We start from the raw sequence: 19,168 nt of genomic DNA, 5'->3' as shown, positions 1-19,168 counted from the left end.
CAATTTTAAAGTGATTAAATTCAAAGAGCATTAAGAGTTGAAGACTTGCTATGGGCATTTAGAAAAGAAAAACACCACTTTGCACACCAGTCTACCCCTTCCACTGGTACAGGGTTGTGCCAGTTTGTAAATGTGCAGAACACAGAGTGGCTTATGGGTGCCTGATTCGTTTTACAAAACAATGACAAAATACAAGCAACTGAATTCCCAATGGGATGCACAATGCTGATGCATTATTATAGCACAATCTTAGCTCAGGTCTGCATAAGATTATCATACTTTCTATGGTTCACAGTTTTCATGTGGCATTTAAATGTTTACAACTTTATTTTAACTACATTTTTTTTGCCTCCTAAACTTTCCATCTACTATAGTGTAAATATAGTAACATGTATAGAAATACTGTATAAAGAAATGGCACTTCATTTCCACAGTAAAACTTGTAATGAATATAAGAATCTCGAGATGCTGCTACTTACCAGATGTCTTTTTGGATTATTTTCTATTGCCGAAAAAAAGGTCTGAACAAATTCTCTCAATACACACAATTATGTATATAGTATGCACCAACCGGGAAATATACATGAATTACAGCAGGGAGTGCCCCAAAAGTAAAGCAGCAACATCCTCCTCCTTCCTAGAGGGCAGTGTTCCTAAACTCAGGAGTCATGTAGTGTATGATTGCAGTGCTCCTATATTGGAAGACCCCAGGGTTCCGAGGAACCATAATTAAGAAGGAAAATTTGAACTCTTTCAGAACAGACTGACTGGCAGCATCCCATGAGATTAGATCAGAGACCAACTGGCTTTGTGTCAGAGGCCAGTTAAAACTCCTAAAAATGCAGATACATCAGAGGTGAATACTGTATCTCCTAAATTAATGGATCCTCCAGTTAAAAAATAAATAATGTATAATAGTACAATCTGCTTTATCAGAAATTGTAATGTGTTCCTGCTGATATAACTAAATTGATCCAAGCAGTAATACAAACTGCCTTATACTTTAGTGATTACAGATGACAAATATTCTAACATTTGTCAAAAGTTATTTTCCAGAGTGATCCCAAATATGCACTTATTATTATTGATTACTATGGTTTCCTCTCATCTTAGTAGCAAGCTTCAATATGATTACCATTCTGCTGGTACAGTCTTCTTGTTTACTTATTGATTAAATGATACAAGTAATTATATAGCTTATTCCTTAGCTAGCTCTGAATGTTCCCAGGTGCATTTATACTGAGTACCCAGGGGACTGCTTTATTGCAATTAATTATAGCTCTCCCTCAAAACATCAGATGAGATGTCCCTATGTGACCAATTTAAGTTGTACCAGCTATACATACTTATTTGTGGTTGTGAGACTTGCATTCTAGCTCTAGTGAACAAACGCCAGAAGGACAAAAACTGGGTGACCAAGACATCAAGATAGACCTGAAAAAACTACATTAGACAATTACATATACAAAAACACTGTGGCAATCTGAAGATAAAGTGCAAAAGGACTAAATGATTACACCACAGTTTTGATTCCCAGTTACAGACACATACTGCATGTAACAGGCTATCATATCAGGATATTGTGCCATATTTACTAAGAATTGCTACTCCAAAGACACCTTCTGTGCTGGAAGACACCTCAGACCTCATTCTAGTGAATGGTCCATAGAGAGCCATATTTACAGTACCAAGCGGCATTACTCCATAAGACACTTTCTGTGCCAGAAGACATCTACTTGAATGGGCTGGAATGGTCATATTAACCACGCTGTGATGGAAGGTGCCTTATGGAGCAGTACTACTTAAATACTTTATGGCCCATTATCCAACAGATATAATATCAATTTAAGGATTATACTTATACACTCCATTTCTACATTGTGTACAGTACAGATGTAGCCAAGGTTATTGCACGTGCTCATAATATCACGTTATCGCTATGGAAAAATCTTTGATATTCTGCATTATAGCGCAGAATATCCCAGCATAAAGTGCTAGCGTGTGCAATGACCTTGACTACATCTGTATAATCTCAATTTTAAATAATAGTAACTGATGCAGTATATATGAAATTTAATTTACAAGCACTATTTAACCATTCATCCAAAAACATAAAATAATACTAACTTACATGATGGTTTTGAAGATTTTCCAGCAAAGATGGATCATTAAAACCCCCTTCTTCTTCAATCTGTGATCCATGCCTGAAGAGGAAAAAATGTGTCTAAAATGGATTATTGGATTATGTGATATTTAGTTAAATTAAACTAATGGCGCTATATCAGTATTATATTGACATACTGCAATCTAAGTTTCTATGACTTGGTGGCCCAGCCATTGCCAAACCACTTGCTTCCCTAATCAACTCTATTTTGTCTTCAGGCCATATCCCTAAAACCTGGAAAACTGCCAGAGTTGTCCCAATCTTCAAAAGTGGGGACAAATACACTGTCTCAAACTACAGGGCAATCTCTATTCCCCAAATACTATCCCAATTAATGGAAAAATGTATTCACTCCCAATTAAGCGATTACTATAGACAAATTTCACCTAGTCAATTCCAATCTGGCTTTCACCCCAAACACTCCACGGTAACTACCCTGCTAAAATTTGCAATGAGATCCAGTGTGGAATGCAACGGGGACAAATTACTGGTGCAATATTGCTAGATTTTACAAAGGCTTTTGATACTGTTGATCATGTTATCTTGCTAAACAAACTCCAGTGCTCTGGAATAGGGAAGCATGCTTTAAACTTGTTTCATTAATACCCATCAGGTAGATCCCAACATGTCTCTCAGGCACTAACTCCAACCCCTTGGCTATCACCTGCGGTGTCCCGCAAGGCTCTGTTCTGGGGCCCCATCTCTTCTCAGTGTTCATCAATGATCATGCTACAGCTTGTAAGGGAGCCTCAATACACATGTATGCGAAAGACACAATCTTATATGCACACAACCCTAACCTCTCTGACCTTGGACACATACTTCAATCTGACTTTGAGACTTGAAAATTGGGTTAACTGTTTCTAAACACTGACAAGACTGTAACAATGGTATTTGGGACCAAAGCTACATTTCTAAAGCTTCCAATGAAGGATAAATAGATCAGAACCAACTCTAATATTATCCTAGCCCCTGTTACTAGTTTCTAATATTTGGGCATATGGTTTGACTCCCATTTAACATTTGGGATGCACATTGATACTCTGACATCCAAAACCTATGCCAAATTAGGTGTACTATACAGGAACTAATCTTCCCTAAGTCTGCTGGTCAGAAAGCGTATCGCACAGCAAATGATGATGCCAATTATAAACTATGGGGACATTGTATACGGCTCGGAACCCCAAATTCACCTTGGCAAACTTGATACCCTCTACAACTCAATATGCCGCTTTGTCCTCCAATGCAATTACAACACACATCACTGTGAAATGCTCAAAAAAAACTAGATCTGGTCATCACTTGAGTCTAGGTGCAAAGTTCATCTCTCCTGTCTTGCCTTCAAATACTTTCTAGGAAAGCTACCCGCCTATCCGAACAAGCTCCTCACCCCTACCACATCAGCACTTCTCATCTGAGATCTGACCCCAAAAAACTGTTCATGGTCCCAAGATTCAACAAAGTATCCGACCGCTCCTCCTCCTCTTACCATGCACCCCACAACTGGAACAGTGTACCGGAGACTCTCTGCCACCACCAGTCTAAGTTCTTTCAAAACTAAAGTTGTCTCACATTTTAATCTGGTCTGTAACTGTTACATACGCCTATAATATATATATATATATATTATCTTTAACTGTGCATGCAATGTCTTGTATATAATCTTAAATGAACAAGCAGCATTCCCTGAAAAGTAGATTCTATCTATGAAACGCGTAGGAATAGAGTGCAAGCTCTGTATACTTGGGACTCCAGAAACACTGTTACTGTTGCTTATGCTTGCAGCCATCTATCTTTTCACTGTTCACCGGTTAATCACAATTTCAGTGAAGCAACGTCATTAGCTACCGCCTGAACTCAGCAAGTGTAAAATCGGTCTTGGCCGCCAGTGTGGAAGTATCCCTACATTGCGCTCGAGACACAAGATGCACTGATTTGAGCGTGGGTGGACACCAGGAACAGACTCCCCATTGAGAGGACGCTTAGGACCATCAACCCGTTCGCAGCTCTCAGGAACCATTGCTCGGTGTGGGGATCAGCCATTGTGCCACTGTGGCAACATGTCCATAACATGTGACGCTTGTTTGAATTTACTCTGATGTAGGTGCATAACTTATCTGCTGCATATTAGCACATTATATTTTATTTACTACACCATGAGAGTTATGCGCTATTTTTCTTTTACACATCAGGATGTTGAGCCATCTTATCTAAACAGCAGCAGACTCATTTTGCCCTAACACAGGTTCTATTGATTATTATTTAACCACTTATGAGTAAGACACCTTATTACTTTATACCTGTTTAACACTCACAGATGTGTGGGTATCCACATTTGAATATCACTAGATTTACAAGGCACTTGTTTCTTAATATTTTGAATTTTCACTCACTTGTCACTATCTGGTGCGCGGTACCATCACTTTTTGTCTTTATTATGTATACAGCCCTATTTATTTCCAATTCACATACAGAGTGAATCTCATACTGCAGGGCTCAATACACGCAAAAGCAACACAATTGCATCACTTCATCTGCACTTTAACCAACTGGTTTCACTTAAACACAAGAGAGCCTTCCTAACTGGCAAAGTAATAATTACAGTCTCGAGAAGCCACGAGGGAAACGGGCTTCAGTATCACATGTATAATTTCCTTACACAACAGATTCAAATGTTTTACCCTTTGCTGTCCATGTATTATTTTTAGGAGACATTTAACCATTATTCTGATGAAAGAATTGCGAAATAAAAATAATTATTAGTAAGGACATCAGTCCATGAATAACTGTTCACCCCAGCTTTTTTTTTGCAGGACATTAAAAAAACATTAGGAGCCTCACGGTGGCCCTACCCTAAAAAGAAAAAAAAAAAAAAGGAGAGACCAGGTAAACCCTGAAGGAATGACACATACAAGAGGGGAACTTTCTCTAGGGACTGGTACCGAGCTCCTCCTAAAACATGACTGGGTAAGGATGCAGACGCATTGCTCTCTGACAATGACAATTTCTGCAGATACAACCTACTTGCTGTGTTGTCAGATGTTATAGGTTTCAAATAGCATGTCATGCCTCGTTAGGCCCCAAAGGTTGGCATTACTGCATTGGTAAGCAGATCCCGGTCATGCTTTATTGCTTCTAAATTGGCCAAAGAAAAAATAATAATCTAATGTGGCCTTACCAAAAAATAAATAAAAGACTGGAACCAAGAACATTATCTCAATTATGAATAATAATGAAAATGATACCATTCTGTGTACCTAGATTGATTTTTAAATTGGAAGACACATTTCGTATTAACCACATAGCAATCTGGGTTGCAGCCAAATGACTGCCATCAATAACCATAATACAAATATTCACAAAGTCTATAAACCTCAACATGTATTCTTACTGGCTCACTAAAGAGGATTATCAGAAGGTGCCAAAATAAAATGAAGCTGAAATGCAGTCAACTGGTGGGTTTTGCAATAAAATAAATAATAGTTATTACATTACTTGTAAACTCACATCTACTATAATATATAATTGTAATAGAGTACCCACCATCCCAAGTTTGTACAATTCTTCACATTAATATTTTATTAGCAGGCATAGCATTTTTTATCAGCATCTTATTCAAACTTATCTACGTATGTTTTTACCACTGTATAGGAACTAGAAGTACATGCACACACACAATGCAAATATACTTCTAAGGCTACGGCCCCAGTGGTCATGGCTGCACGGGTGCTGGAGCGCCTGGCGGTGTGTGCAACCGCTTCAGCCGTGACCTGTGGAGTAGGAGGTCCGATGGGGGGTAAGGAGGCATGGCGGGGGCGCTGCCATGACATCACACGGCTGGTTCACCCTCATTGGCTCAACCGCCGCCGTGACCAATGCTCAACCGCTGTCAAAAGACATAAAAAATCTTGTCTTTTGGCCAAGGCGGTCGCGCATCGTGGTTTGTGTGCGCACACACGCCGACTGGGGGCACAGCTGTGGCCACTGGGGAAATAACCTAAACCAAACAGAAGCAGCACAGAATTGACACAAAAGGCAAAGAACCTGAAGGCTTACCCATTATCTTCAGCATACCCATTGTCTTCCGACTCTGGGAAATGGCTAAATTGGAAGCAAGGGTGAAAAGAAGGAAAATCCAGGTGTAGCAAAATAATTTGAAAATTAGCCAGCAAGATCTTCACAGAATAAAAAGGAAGAAAAAGAAAAAAAGATCCATAACCTATGTTAAAAAACCTCGACCTACTAAGGAATGCTAAGAGATCCTATATGTAGTGACATAACGTACATTGGCTTTAACAAGGTTTCATTATTCAAACACCAGAATCTATTATTTATCCAAGAAATATGGGAAGAATTTGGACAGCTGCAGCACCCAGTTTACCACTTCATCGACCCCATATTTATGCAAGGCAGTCTGAACATATAGCATCTCCTCTTATTTTTAACTACCACAACTTAGCACTGTTTGACTGATCAGCAATTTGCATTTTTTTGTTCACAACTGCTATTCTAGTAGCTCCGTTATGCAAACCGCTTCTAAATTCTTGCATATTTTTACCACCACCTAAAGGGTGTCGAAATTAGTATTGTGAGTTACATCCAGAGCCTTAAATATGGCTTTGGCTGAGAGGGCAAAACCCATAAGGTCAGACTGGGGACGGAGTTAGCACCCCCTCTGGTCATTCCGCTTCCAAAGCAAGCACCTATCGGGCGGATTAGGTGGTAAACCAGGCGGTTTGTCACTTTTAATAGACCCGGTTTTGAAAAAGCGATTTTCAATAGAGAACAGGGTTTTTTCTCACATTTCATTTTGCTACTTCTGAACATGCCAAGCCGTGCGGTATGGCAATGACCACGTCGGAGCTACTTGAACAAGCCTCTACATTTTCTGTATTATTTCTTGTGCTGAGGGAGGTTAATAATGCCTGCTCCATCTGCATCTAGTTTTGTCAATTTGAAATGTTATTTTCTTTAAAGGAGGCGAAGTGGGGCGTTGGACATATTTACAAATGCTCAGAATAACTTCAGCGTGCATCCATTGGGAAGGAATTTGCTTGAATTATTTGTTTGTATACCATGCAGTATCTGCGTTTCCCGTTGGATTCCCAGTCCCTACTGTAACCAAAACTGAATGGAAAAAATGTGGCAGAAAGCAAACCACCCTTTAGTGCTGCATATACTCGTTTAGGCCGCGTCCATGGCGAGCGCTCGCAACCGTGCGCGTGATGTCACGCACGCCTTTAGCTGCAGCGATTTGTGGCCTGGGTGGACGCATGTCGGAGGCGTAGCTGTGATATGACGGAGCTGGTTCGCCCTCATTGGGCGCACTGCTCACGTGACCCGGCCATCGCACCACAGAATCAAATGTATTTGATTCTTTGCGCGCTGCATCGCGCTGGCGCATGCGCGTCTATGGCTGCGATCAGTGCCTTACAGCATCTTGATCGTACCGCATGCGCGATTGCCATGAACGCGGCCTAAGGCCGTGATTATAGTGCCTGCTGCACGGCGTGTGCGTCCGCGTGACGTCACTCATGCGAAACCTGCACTGTAGGCATTGGGAGGCGACAGAAGAGCGGCCGTGATGTCACGCGAGCAGTTCGCCCTCATTGGCGGCCGTCACTTGGAGAGACAAATTCGTCTCTCCTGGTTTCTGCCTCTCCGTCGCGCCTCCGCACGGTCGCTGTGGGGCACACTACGGGCAACTACATTGGAAGCACTATAAATCGCGGAGAGGAGCAGCAGTAACACACAATTTCTTTAAGCAACTAGTACTACCATTTCTAGAGCATTTTTTCACAACTATATAGATTTGTCCAAGATAAAGCACAGCTACAAATCCTGAAAGGTATTGGAGAATTCCTTTATATGGATGAATGCCTGATAGTAGTGTACAGTATTTTGCATAGTTTTAAATTGTGGGACTGCAAGTCTAATATTTGTGGGACTACAAGTCTAATAACTCATAATGTATGTAAGAACACTTAAAATATATTGGTGTATAGTATTGCTTTTTTACTATTCTATCAGGTTGTTCAGTATTATCGAACTGCTCACTACAGTATGTCACAGGAGAATGGTTTAGTACAGCGATGCACATGCCGAGTATTGATAGCTCTTTCTTTCAGAAGAGTTGACCTTACCCATAGGTATTTCCTGCTACTGTACACTTCTTAAATTGCATAACATTGCAGGTCAGGGTTCCAGTTTTGTCGGAAAATATGTATTTGACCTAATTAAAAACACAAAAAGCCAATTGAAAAGGTAATAGACAATTATACAAAAATACCTTTAAAATAGCTCTACAACCTTCTATGTTAAAAAAAATCACATATAAAGATGTATGTATTTTGCATGTTAAAAAAATATATATATATATATTATACATTTATATCTATGTATATGTGGATGCACGTGTGTACACACAGTAAAGTTATGCCTGGTACTAAACTTCAAGACGTTGTCTGTTGCTAAATAAAATAGAAACAATTTGATGAACGACAATACAACCATTGTATCTGCAAGGAAACAAAATGTATAGAACTTTTTACATTCGGAAGGGGCCTGCAACACTGAGATACATTGCAAACCTACTAGAGAAGGATTTTTAACTAGAGTTTGAGTATATGTTGTGCATATGCCAGACGCGCACACACGCACGCACACAGGCTGGACTCACCTGTCCTAGCTCTTCGTTAAGATTTGACGTTCGTGCCATTGCAGGAGTATTTGTTGGTTCATAGTGCATGTCTACATCCTAAGGTAATTAGAATAAATAATTAGTAACATAGAACTCAATTTCTAATGTATTTTTTTTCCAAGAATGTCAAAATTAAAGCGTACTGCAATCGCTTTTCATTACGTAAAAAAAATTGGTAAGAGATTTTTCCCTCCAAATGCCAGTAGATAAATCATGTCTGTGCTCAACTTTGACACCCACTTAAACTAGATTGCACTGAAAGCATGATCAAAAAAGAAATATACTTGGTTAAAAATGCTTACCCAATTTATGAAGTAAGCCTGAATGAATTTCACCACCTCCAAAGTAACCAGCAAACTGATGGGTATGAGATTGTTGAAGAGAATGATAAATGTTAAAAAATTCAGTCCAAAGTTGCTAGCGCCAGCATCTGTTCAGCGATTACAGATAAAAGAAAATGTTACAATGTCTTCCACAAACAGCAAAGAACTTGCTTTTTTAATCGAAAACATAACGTGCTGTACACAGTTCTAAATTGCCATGTTTATACAATGTATATTCCTGTAATGTTTATTCGTGTGTTGATCAGATACTGTACAGTATGGTTTGACCATTTACAGTTTCCTTAAAATAACAGCAATTAAAGATAACTTGTGAGCACATTCACATGTCTCAAGACAGGTCTGCAACCCTGCCTTTACCCATTATCTCTAACATGCAATGCTTCCGCTGCTGCCAGGGATTCTGGGTAATGACATGCAAGTGTCACAAATGGCACAGTGTGTCACCTTTTACTGCTTATCCATTTTAACATGTGTATGCTTGTCACATTGCACAGCTAAGCAGCACAGCCTGGGTTAAGAAGTGCAGAGCCACTAAACCTACTCACAGACAGCTATTTCGACCTTTTGGGTCTCAGTGTGAGGATGGTTATACTGGCTTTGCAATGTGAAGCTGGAATTGGTTTCAATCACACATTATATAAGTTATGGTGGGTAAAAAAAAGTAATAAAAAACAAAACAGTCAGTGTACAGTAAATACAAAAATACCACGTGAACACATTCACGTCTCAGACAGGTCTGCAACCCTGCCTTCCACTTCACTGTAAGAAATTACATATACAGTATATGCTATAATTGGATGTTTATTCCCCAAAGGCTTTTCAAACTACACTCTGACTAGCATTTAGGGTCCCAATAATGTTTACGAAGCCTTAAAGCTCTGCATTGCATTTTTGCCTCTCTGGGCATTGAAGGGCATAAATACGTATCCACTGAAACTTTCCCATCTTTCCCAATATACTAGGAGAGGAGTGGCCAACTCTAGTCCTCAAGGGCCACCAACAGGCCAGGTTTTTAGGATATCCCTGCATCAGCACAGGTGGCTCAATCAGTGGCTTGATCAACGACTGCATCACTTGTGCTGAAGCAGGGATATCCTTGAAACTTGACCTGTTGGTGGCCCTTGAGGACTGGAGTTGGACACCACTGTACTAGGAAAAAGAAAAATAGCATTATTTTAAGACGGACAACCACAGTAATTTACTAGTGAAATCTTAATAGATGTCAGCTGAATTTACTGTCTAATTTAATGAAATAATTGTATTTACAGGTCTTCCACAGGTCCCCCAAACCTGCTACATACACCCCATTCTCACGTCATAAAGTAGTTAACCTGCAGACAAGCACTCTGGGTAATAATGTGCAAATGAGAACTCTGTCATGTATTTGCTTCCTAACAATTTTAAACGTGGATGTTTCTCCAGAGCTTTTGTAGGCAACCGGCGGCCATTGAGGACTTCACTTGCGGCCCCCAACCACTGGCCAGCCCAGCAGCCTGGCTTTCCCACTCTCCCCAGTGCTGAGGGAGTGGATTATAGCATCTTCCCACTTCCTCAGCTGCCTAATAACCGTGCTAATCAATAGTTTCCAGTGTAAGGAGTGTAGCGGGACAGTATTAATCAGTGTGCCGGCATTAAGAAGCTGATTGGCGGGGTGAAAACGTCTAACCCACGGCTCCAACATCCCTGTCTGAGCAAAATTGTATGTACGTATGTTTTTTTCTGTAAATGACCTGGGCAACACACCTTCACATTGTACTGTACGTACTTGCATGTGTCTTTATTTATATAGCGCCATTAATGTACATAGCGCTATACGTGACAGTGACAATCATATAAATAACATAAATAACACAAAGGGGAGAAGTGCTTCAGACAAAAGTAACATTTAGGAAAAGGAGACCCTGTTCCGAAGAGCTTGCAATCTAATTTGTTTGTAGGAAGAACATACAGAGACAGTAGGAGGGCGTTCTGGTAAGAGCATCTGCAGGGGGCCAAGGTTAATGTATGAGGTGTTAATTATCAGCCATGGAGCTACTCATATGCTTTATTCAATAGTTAAAACCAATCAATCAATCACTCATTAGGCAATGTGAGGAGCGTTACTGAAAGTAACTCCACTGCCTGATACACGTATACACCTTACGCGTTTCGCAAGTTCAATGCTTGCTTTGTTAGAGGTCATCGGACTTGCGAAACGCACAGGGTGTATACGTGCCTCAGGCTGTGGAGTGTAAGGAATCCACTCCTGGCTTTGATTCTAGCCTTGCAGACCTCTGCAGTTCACAAAGTCTCCCTCTGGCAATCAATGGCACATGTGCTGCCTCTCATTGCAGCTTCAGCCCTGTGCTCCGTCATTGGAGGAATGCTCTCACACCTCCCTCCTGTGATTGGCTCGCCGCCCTTTATATGCTGGGCTCTGGCAATAATTCAGTGCCGAGCATAATCCTTCTCTGGATGTTACAGTGTTCTGCCACAAGCCTCCTGGCTTGCTTTGTTTGTTTACTAACTTTCTCTAGTTCTCATCATTAGTTCCTGTGTATCCGGAGACCTGCTGCTACTGTCCACGCAGAGGTCTGTGTTCCTGTGGTCTACTGCTACTCTCCACGCAGAGGCCTGTTTCGGACTCCTGTGCTGAAGTGCCGGTTTGCCAGCACTGGTTCCTGTTACCTGCTGCATTCTCCCCTAGCAGAGATTACATTCCGTTTCCTGAGGTCTGCTGCTACTCTCTACGCAGAGGCCTGTTTTGGACTCCTGTGCTGAAGCGCTGTTTTTCCCCCGGCGCTGCTCCGCGGTGTTCTTCGGCCAGCCTGCTGTCTCCCCCTACAGAGACCGGCATCATGGGCCAAGGCCGCTCCTCGCGCAGAGGTCACTCCCGCGCTCACGCTCCTACTCTGAAGCGGAGAGCTCCTGTCTATCCGTTGCCAAACTCCTGCCTGAATAACGACGATGCTGCCTTCTCCAATCCGGACCCTGGCTTGTCCACAAACTACGCTGCCTTCTCCAGTTCTGATCCCGGCATGCACTCCGGATCCGACTACGTGGTCTAAGGTCGGTGATTATGTAACCCCACCTCAGCCCCGCAGTCCAGTCCCGGTTTGTGGCGAGCATGTCCGTGACATGGGGTTACTTTTAGCAATGCTCCTCACATCGGCTGAACCAGCGATCAACGACTCCCCTGTGGCCATCAAGTCTGAAACTCGGAGGTACCCACATAAGAGCTGCACGCGACGAAGACACTGGAGACACCACCAGATAGGCCCACGAGAGAAGCTGCTTCCTTTAGTGATGGACAGAACATTAGGACTGCTGTGCTAAAGCCACTATTTACTATGTGCTTCAAATAAGTTATATCTAGTGAGTAAATTCATATACATGTCTTCATTTTATTTGTCTTCTACACAAAATACATGGAACCTGGGTGGTGAAGGGACCATTACAACAAGCTGCAACCAGACACATTCATTTACTAACCTGGATGAACTCATTAATCTAATCTTTCTATTAGAGATATGTTTTCATTTTGTTGCTCATACCACTGAACTGCGTTTCAGCACTTTTAACACCCATCTGATTAGGATTCAAGTAGATGTTTACTTATTGCTTTATCAGATTCCATTGTTCCATTAGCAATACTAACATACCTTTTTACTCATTGTTTGCCATGTATATTTTCTATTTGAGCGTACTTTGTTTTACCGCTCTATGATGCGTTGCCCTTTTAAGGGCTTACAGGCCACCCATGTGGCCCTTGATGTAAATCATGTTGCCTACCAATGCTCTAGAGCTTTCGCCCGTTGCATTACAGTTTGGGTTTTCTAATTCTATCCTTTGCTGTACAGAGACAGCCATTTTCTCCTTTTGGACCTAAAGGTTGTAGGTTCCGCGTTGTGAAGCCGACAAGGGATTCAACCCAGGCACAATATCAAGTTGTTGCAATGCACTACCTGTTTAAAAGTAGGGGCAATTAAAAATGTAAATGCATATAATATATACTCACAATTCAAATCGAGATACCAGTCTCCCTCACTATGCTTCGCATTCCATATAGATGATCCAATAGAGCAGAATAAGGAAATTGTGATCAGTGTGCAGAATAAGAGCAAAATCTGGATGTTGGTTATACGTTCCACATTTGACAGTTTGAGGGGAGGTCTTGTTGAATTCTGAAAAATATTTTAAAAGTTTAAGTAAAATGTATTTTTTATTTTTTTTATCAAGCCAGCCCGCAAGAAAGCAATGATTACTTACTCATGAAACAAACTGTTCTTTTTACTTACTGAACAGTTTCACTAAAAATCGGCAGCTCCAGGCCTTGTCAACGCCATCATCTGCTAGTGTGGTTAACAATGCTTAGCTAGTTTATCTGTATGTGTAATATTGGCGCCCTCCACCCCCAGCACCTTACTGCATGAAACACTCAAACAACAACTCTAAAAGTACCACTAATTTAAAAAAAGTGGTAAGGATTTATGCAAGTCACTAGAACAGGGGTGGGCAGCTCCAGAACTCAAGGGCCACCAACAGTTAAGGTTTTCAGGATATTCCTGCTTCAGCCCAAGTGGCTCAATCTTCGATGGTGGCCCCTGAGGACTGGAGTTTCCTACCCTGCTTTTGAACCTTCACAATCTGGTTATGTATTGAAGGAGAAAGCCACAGTTCCACCATTAACCCTATACGAGGAGCCGTTGGGACAGACTGCCGCAGCTCCTCCCGCACTCACGATAACGTGCCCCTCTCCAAACCAGTCAGATGATGATGGAATGGCCGGGAGGAGTCCTCTCCTTCAGACATCCATTACTTCCGACCGTGCCCTGAGCTCCATAGAAATGCAGGATGCGATCTCCCCTATGACAACGAGCATTTTTTTGGGACATAAAGTGGCTACTACACCATGAGGCGCACACAGTGCGAGAACCCATGACATAGCGGCTACGTCCCAGGGTACTCAAAGGGTTAAACATCAATGTGAACTATAATATTGTGTACGTTTTGTAAGATTGTTTTTTTTTCTCCTTACATCATATACAGAGCTCAGCAACATTCATGCAGATGCAGCCACGAGTATTAGAACTCTTGCCTTTTAAATTCTGGGGCAGTCTCACAGTAAATGCCTCAACATTTCTGTGAGATCCTTAATGGCCCATTGGATTAACAGCGGGGGTCCCTGCAGTCACATTCAGTTTGAATGGGACTGCAGGGACCCGCTGCTGTGTTAATCCTATGGGCCATTAAGAATCTCGCAGAAATGTTGAGGCATTTACTGTGAGACTGCCCCAGAATCTCCCAGAATTTCCCAGGTACAAATGTTCTAATACTGGTGGCTGCATATGTAGTCAAAATTTGCTAAACACAATCTACATTTGTGTAACCTAGTGAAGACCTCCATAATAGGAGTGGGAAAGATCAACCATTTTAGCTTAACATTAGAAAAATTATTCGAGTTCTTATATATAAAAATACAAAAGTTAAATTATTTTATAATCTGAAATTAAAGCTTTACTCAAAACCAATAGTAAATGGGATGTTCAGCTAAAAATTGATTTGCTGCAAAAAATATTTCTAAAAAACAAACAAACACTGTACCTGCATGAGCTTCGTATCATGGCCGGTGTATACAACTATTCCATGGACCCACTGAGTGTTCCTCAATTGAGCTCCTCTCAGTAGAATTTGATCTGGCCCCAATGGGATAGTACTGAAAAACAAAACTTCATTACAACAAAAATTCTTAATTTTTTTTGCTGTTTCTTCTAAGTTTACAATAAGTATTACAACTGGAGTCTTGCAGCACTCTGAAAGCATTCAAGCTCTTTCAGTGGTCAGCATCAGCCAACCTCTTGAAAAAGATTTCACTGTAAATATTGTTAATAGAAGTACAGCATCCTTCAGTCAATTAGTAAATTGTTTTGGGAAGGGCTATTCACTTTAAAACATCAATTCTGCCACTGGCCCCTTTTCCCTAAATATCAGATTAAGATGGTCTTGATGTACATTCATTCCTACACATGGAGACCTCAATCCTCAGGTGACAGTTCATTTCAGAAAGGGGTTTTGACGTTTTACTAGACAGACGCCTGCAGGCGAGGCTTTCAGGAACTGAATAACTCTCTAGCTTCATCCTGTTCACGACCATTTTTTCCTATCCCTGGTTGGGAATAATAGTGAGTTTCTATCTAAAACAGAGGGTTTCTGTCCGTGTGTCTACCACAGATCTAATTACAGGGCAATTCTTTCAATGTTTTCCTGTGTCCCCATATTTCTAATTAAAACGGTATTTACAAACTGATCTATTGTGTAGAAAAGTCAACATGCGTGGTGTATGTATATCATATATAAAGAAACAGCCATGTAGATATAGTATTTCATAACATTTTGGCTTATAATGTGCAGAGTTAGTAATTGAGTTGACCAGGGGAGGCCAACTCCGGTCAAGGACCACCAACAGGCCAGGTATTAGAGATATCCCTGCTTCAGCACACACACACACACACACACACACACACACACACACACACACACACACACACACACACACACACACACACACACACACACACACACACACACACACACACACACACACACACACACACACACACACACACACACAGTGGGTGTTGGAGTTAGAGCGTGCTGGGAATGTGTGTGTTAAGTCACTATCTCCCTGTGCCTCAGGCACCAAAAACATAGATTGTAAGCTCCACGGGACAGGGACATGTGCCTGCACAATGTCTCTGTAAAGCGCTACGTAAAACTAGCAGCGCTATACAAGAACATGCTATTATTATTATTATGAGAAGAATTGGGTAATTTTATTTAGTAAGTATATGGGACGTTATCTGCATTATGAATGTATTCTAGGCAAGCAACAAGTGAACAAATGATCCTTTGTCCAATAGAAAAATGTCCTTATTTATGCCGAGACTGCATAGAATGCACTTTGTTTTCATGAAGATGTAATACTATGGAATGTGTCTGAGAAACATTTGCGATCATTTACAGCATGCAAATGTTACCCCACTACAATCTATGGCAGTCATTCATTAAATATGTGATGGTGCCCCAGTTTAATGAATACCCTCTGTGTATTCTGGGAACAACTAAGTGTGGTTGGGGTGGGAACAGGTGTCTGGAAATTAATTCTGATAGCATCTTTCCCTTCCTCTCATTCCCTTACCACAGCTACTGTATCTTTGTTCTTCTGCTGGTCTCTGGACTAGTGTTACTTGCACCGTTGGTGCCTCCAAACCTATTTTTTTTTAGGCTCATTAGATGTCAATATATTATTTAGAGATTGATGGATGAGTGATCAACTAGAACTAGGAGAGCAGTGAAACCATCCGTCCTATTGGAAATGAAACACGAGTAATCCTTTCATTAGTTTCACTGCTTGAGACCAAAATACTTTTCTCTAGGTGACCAGAACCATTTTATATAGCTTATAGATGTATTGCTCCATCTATTTTCTCCATAGTTTCATAACGCCTGAAATCTACAACCACGTATGAGAACTTCTGTGAAACTACAACGGTCTCTGACCATTGGCAAGTTAAACATCACTAACTTCATGATTTATTTGGGTACTGAACATGAGGGGAAGGGAGGGTTCTGGATCATCTAAGGCTGCTGATTACAATGAAGATGATTTTTGTCTGGTTAAGTCTACATACGTAGATGTAATAACTTTTTCAGTGCTTTAGACCTCAAGCAACTGGTGCCACTTGTTATTTGTTCATTCATTCTGCTATTTTAAAGATACCAAGTTAACAAAATAATGGTGATACTTTGTCTTTCTATTGCTTGCATTCCCCAAACCAGTAGCGTCAAAGTGAGACAAAGCTGGGGGAGAAATCCTGGCTAAACTAATACACTGTTAAATATTGAACCATGTAGAAAGTATATATAATACAAGGAGTCCTTTTGATAGTTTATCACAAAACGTAAAAACAATAAGAATTGGCTAAAAAACACAAATGGTGGGACTTCCAATTATGAGCATCGGGGTACATTTTGCATGAATTGCCATTAGCTTGAATAGCAGTTAACGAAACTCCAATATCCATTATCAGAGCTTTGTAAACACCCCCATCTAAGGTCTTTTATAAGAAGCAAAATAAGGGAATGTTTTGGAAGGAATGCTTCTGTTCTTTTCCTAAATCCAGTCATCTTTAGTTGTTATTTTAACGATTTCAAGTTATGATTACTTTTACATACCCATGTCCATCCAGTCTGATGTTTCCATTGAAATCATACAGATGTCTATTAGGACTTTCACATTCAATTCTGCCCGATAGGCTCGCCAATGTATTAATGTCCTTCATGTCTGCAGTCAGAGGTAAACCCTGAAACAAAATGTATAACAAACCAAATTAAGCCCTAAACTAGAAAAAAAAACTAAAAAAAACTACAGTACAGTATTACAAGTTTATGTTTACCAGTGAACCTTTGATACTCGCAGTAAGGGTAACTACACTGCATCTACTTATTCGTACAATTACTAACATTAGCCAGTTTGTCCAATAGATTATACAAAATTGAACCTCACTTAAAAATATTTAACACTTCTCCCCTCGTTTTGAAAAATGTAGGCACATAATGTAATCAGAGAACTGACCTGTTTGTCGTCATCTTTCATTCATATTTCATGCTCTGTGGCATTTCCCTTTTACCTTGTGCATCAGATATGAGATATACCTACTAGCTATATAAACATGCAAAAATACAATAATTACGTATGTGTAATCCCCTTAAACTGATAGATTGTGTAAGCTTCTCCAGTTCTCATAATGAGTTATTCTGCTTTAAACCAATGTGAGCTCCATAAGGTTCAATCTCTCAAACATGTCAAATTGGACTTTCCACCCAACATTAAGATGTCATACACATATACAACATTCAAAGCCCCCTATATTTTACAGTATATTGTAGAATATCTGGATGTATGGCTTCGTTTAATGATTGGACAAAACTGGAAAACACAAAGGACGTGTGCACTACAATAAGCAAAAGCCTCTGAATAGAGGACTTCAAAAGGGGTTCTCCAAAATCACTAACGACAACATTATGGTCACTTACAGTACTTAATGAAAACGTGATAAAAGTAGCATTATTCACCCTGTGCATTAAGTTAAGAGGGTTATAAGCGCACCCAATTTACATGTGCCTAATTTTGTTTTGTAGCTTCATTTTGAAGCTCGGGGAATGAATCAATTCACTACAAAATTGTACCCCAAAAATCCATCAGCAAATGGTGTGAATCTGTGCATTGTACACATTCTGACGTACACAAAATAATGGACAGAAGAACACATTGTAAAAATCAATGGCACTAGCACCCCTACTCAGGGATTCTTCTTTCAAATGTTCCAAACTGGAGTCCCAAGGTGATACTTCTTTAGACAAGCAAGATTTACATAAAATAGTGACATTTAAAACTTCAGGGTACAGTATTCTCTTATCTACTATTAAGCACATTGTCCATTAAGAACCACTCCTATAATCCAATGCAGCAAACAGAAAGAACTCCTGCCACTATCACTCTGGTTTATATGTGAAAGGAAAAGGTCCTGAAAGTAACCAGAGTGGTTTTATACACACACAAAAAAACCCCTCAATATTGCCCTTATTCAATATGTTGTAAACTCACTTCCCCCATGCTAAACTACATTTTAATCTCATTCATTCATATGGAGCAGAACTCTTCTCCAATGGAAGCGGCTTCACAGCATAAAATTCTATGTATGTATGTATTTTACTTATATAGCGCCATAAATGTACATAGCGCTTCACAGCAGCTTCACACGAGCTCTGTTTTTCCATGTTAAGTTTAAGTCGGTGGAGGGCCATCTAGAATGATATGCCACTCATGACCCTAATGTACATAAAAAATAAATTAAAAAAAAATAAAAAGATATTCAGTAGGAGATGTTATATGCTACAATAAACAAAGATCAGCTATTG

General features: G+C 40.4%; 1 protein-coding gene across 6 annotated transcripts in view; it reads right to left on the bottom strand.

The window, feature by feature from the left end:
* Positions 1-19,168, bottom strand: part of ATP8A1 (ATPase phospholipid transporting 8A1) — a 194,740-nt gene that overhangs the window by 112,880 nt on the left and 62,692 nt on the right. For 4 of the 6 annotated variants that reach the window (XM_075567160.1, XM_075567150.1, XM_075567138.1 and 1 more), the window contains 8 exons: positions 17,423-17,550; positions 14,792-14,903; positions 13,206-13,371; positions 9,167-9,294; positions 8,844-8,921; positions 8,308-8,396; positions 6,221-6,265; positions 2,132-2,204 (listed from right to left, as the gene is read on the bottom strand). In XM_075567160.1, the coding sequence (XP_075423275.1) occupies positions 2,132-2,204; positions 6,221-6,265; positions 8,308-8,396; positions 8,844-8,921; positions 9,167-9,294; positions 13,206-13,371; positions 14,792-14,903; positions 17,423-17,550 (819 nt within the window). The remainder of the gene's footprint in view (positions 1-2,131; positions 2,205-6,220; positions 6,266-8,307; positions 8,397-8,843; positions 8,922-9,166; positions 9,295-13,205; positions 13,372-14,791; positions 14,904-17,422; positions 17,551-19,168) is intronic. The other 2 variants (XM_075567179.1, XM_075567170.1) reach the window with 1 other exon arrangement.

The sequence above is a fragment of the Ascaphus truei genome, chromosome 1 (assembly GCF_040206685.1).
Source record: "Ascaphus truei isolate aAscTru1 chromosome 1, aAscTru1.hap1, whole genome shotgun sequence".
Classification (NCBI taxonomy): domain Eukaryota; kingdom Metazoa; phylum Chordata; class Amphibia; order Anura; family Ascaphidae; genus Ascaphus; species Ascaphus truei.
Note: the sequence above shows the minus strand (reverse complement) of the source record. Positions and strands in the feature narration are given on the sequence as shown.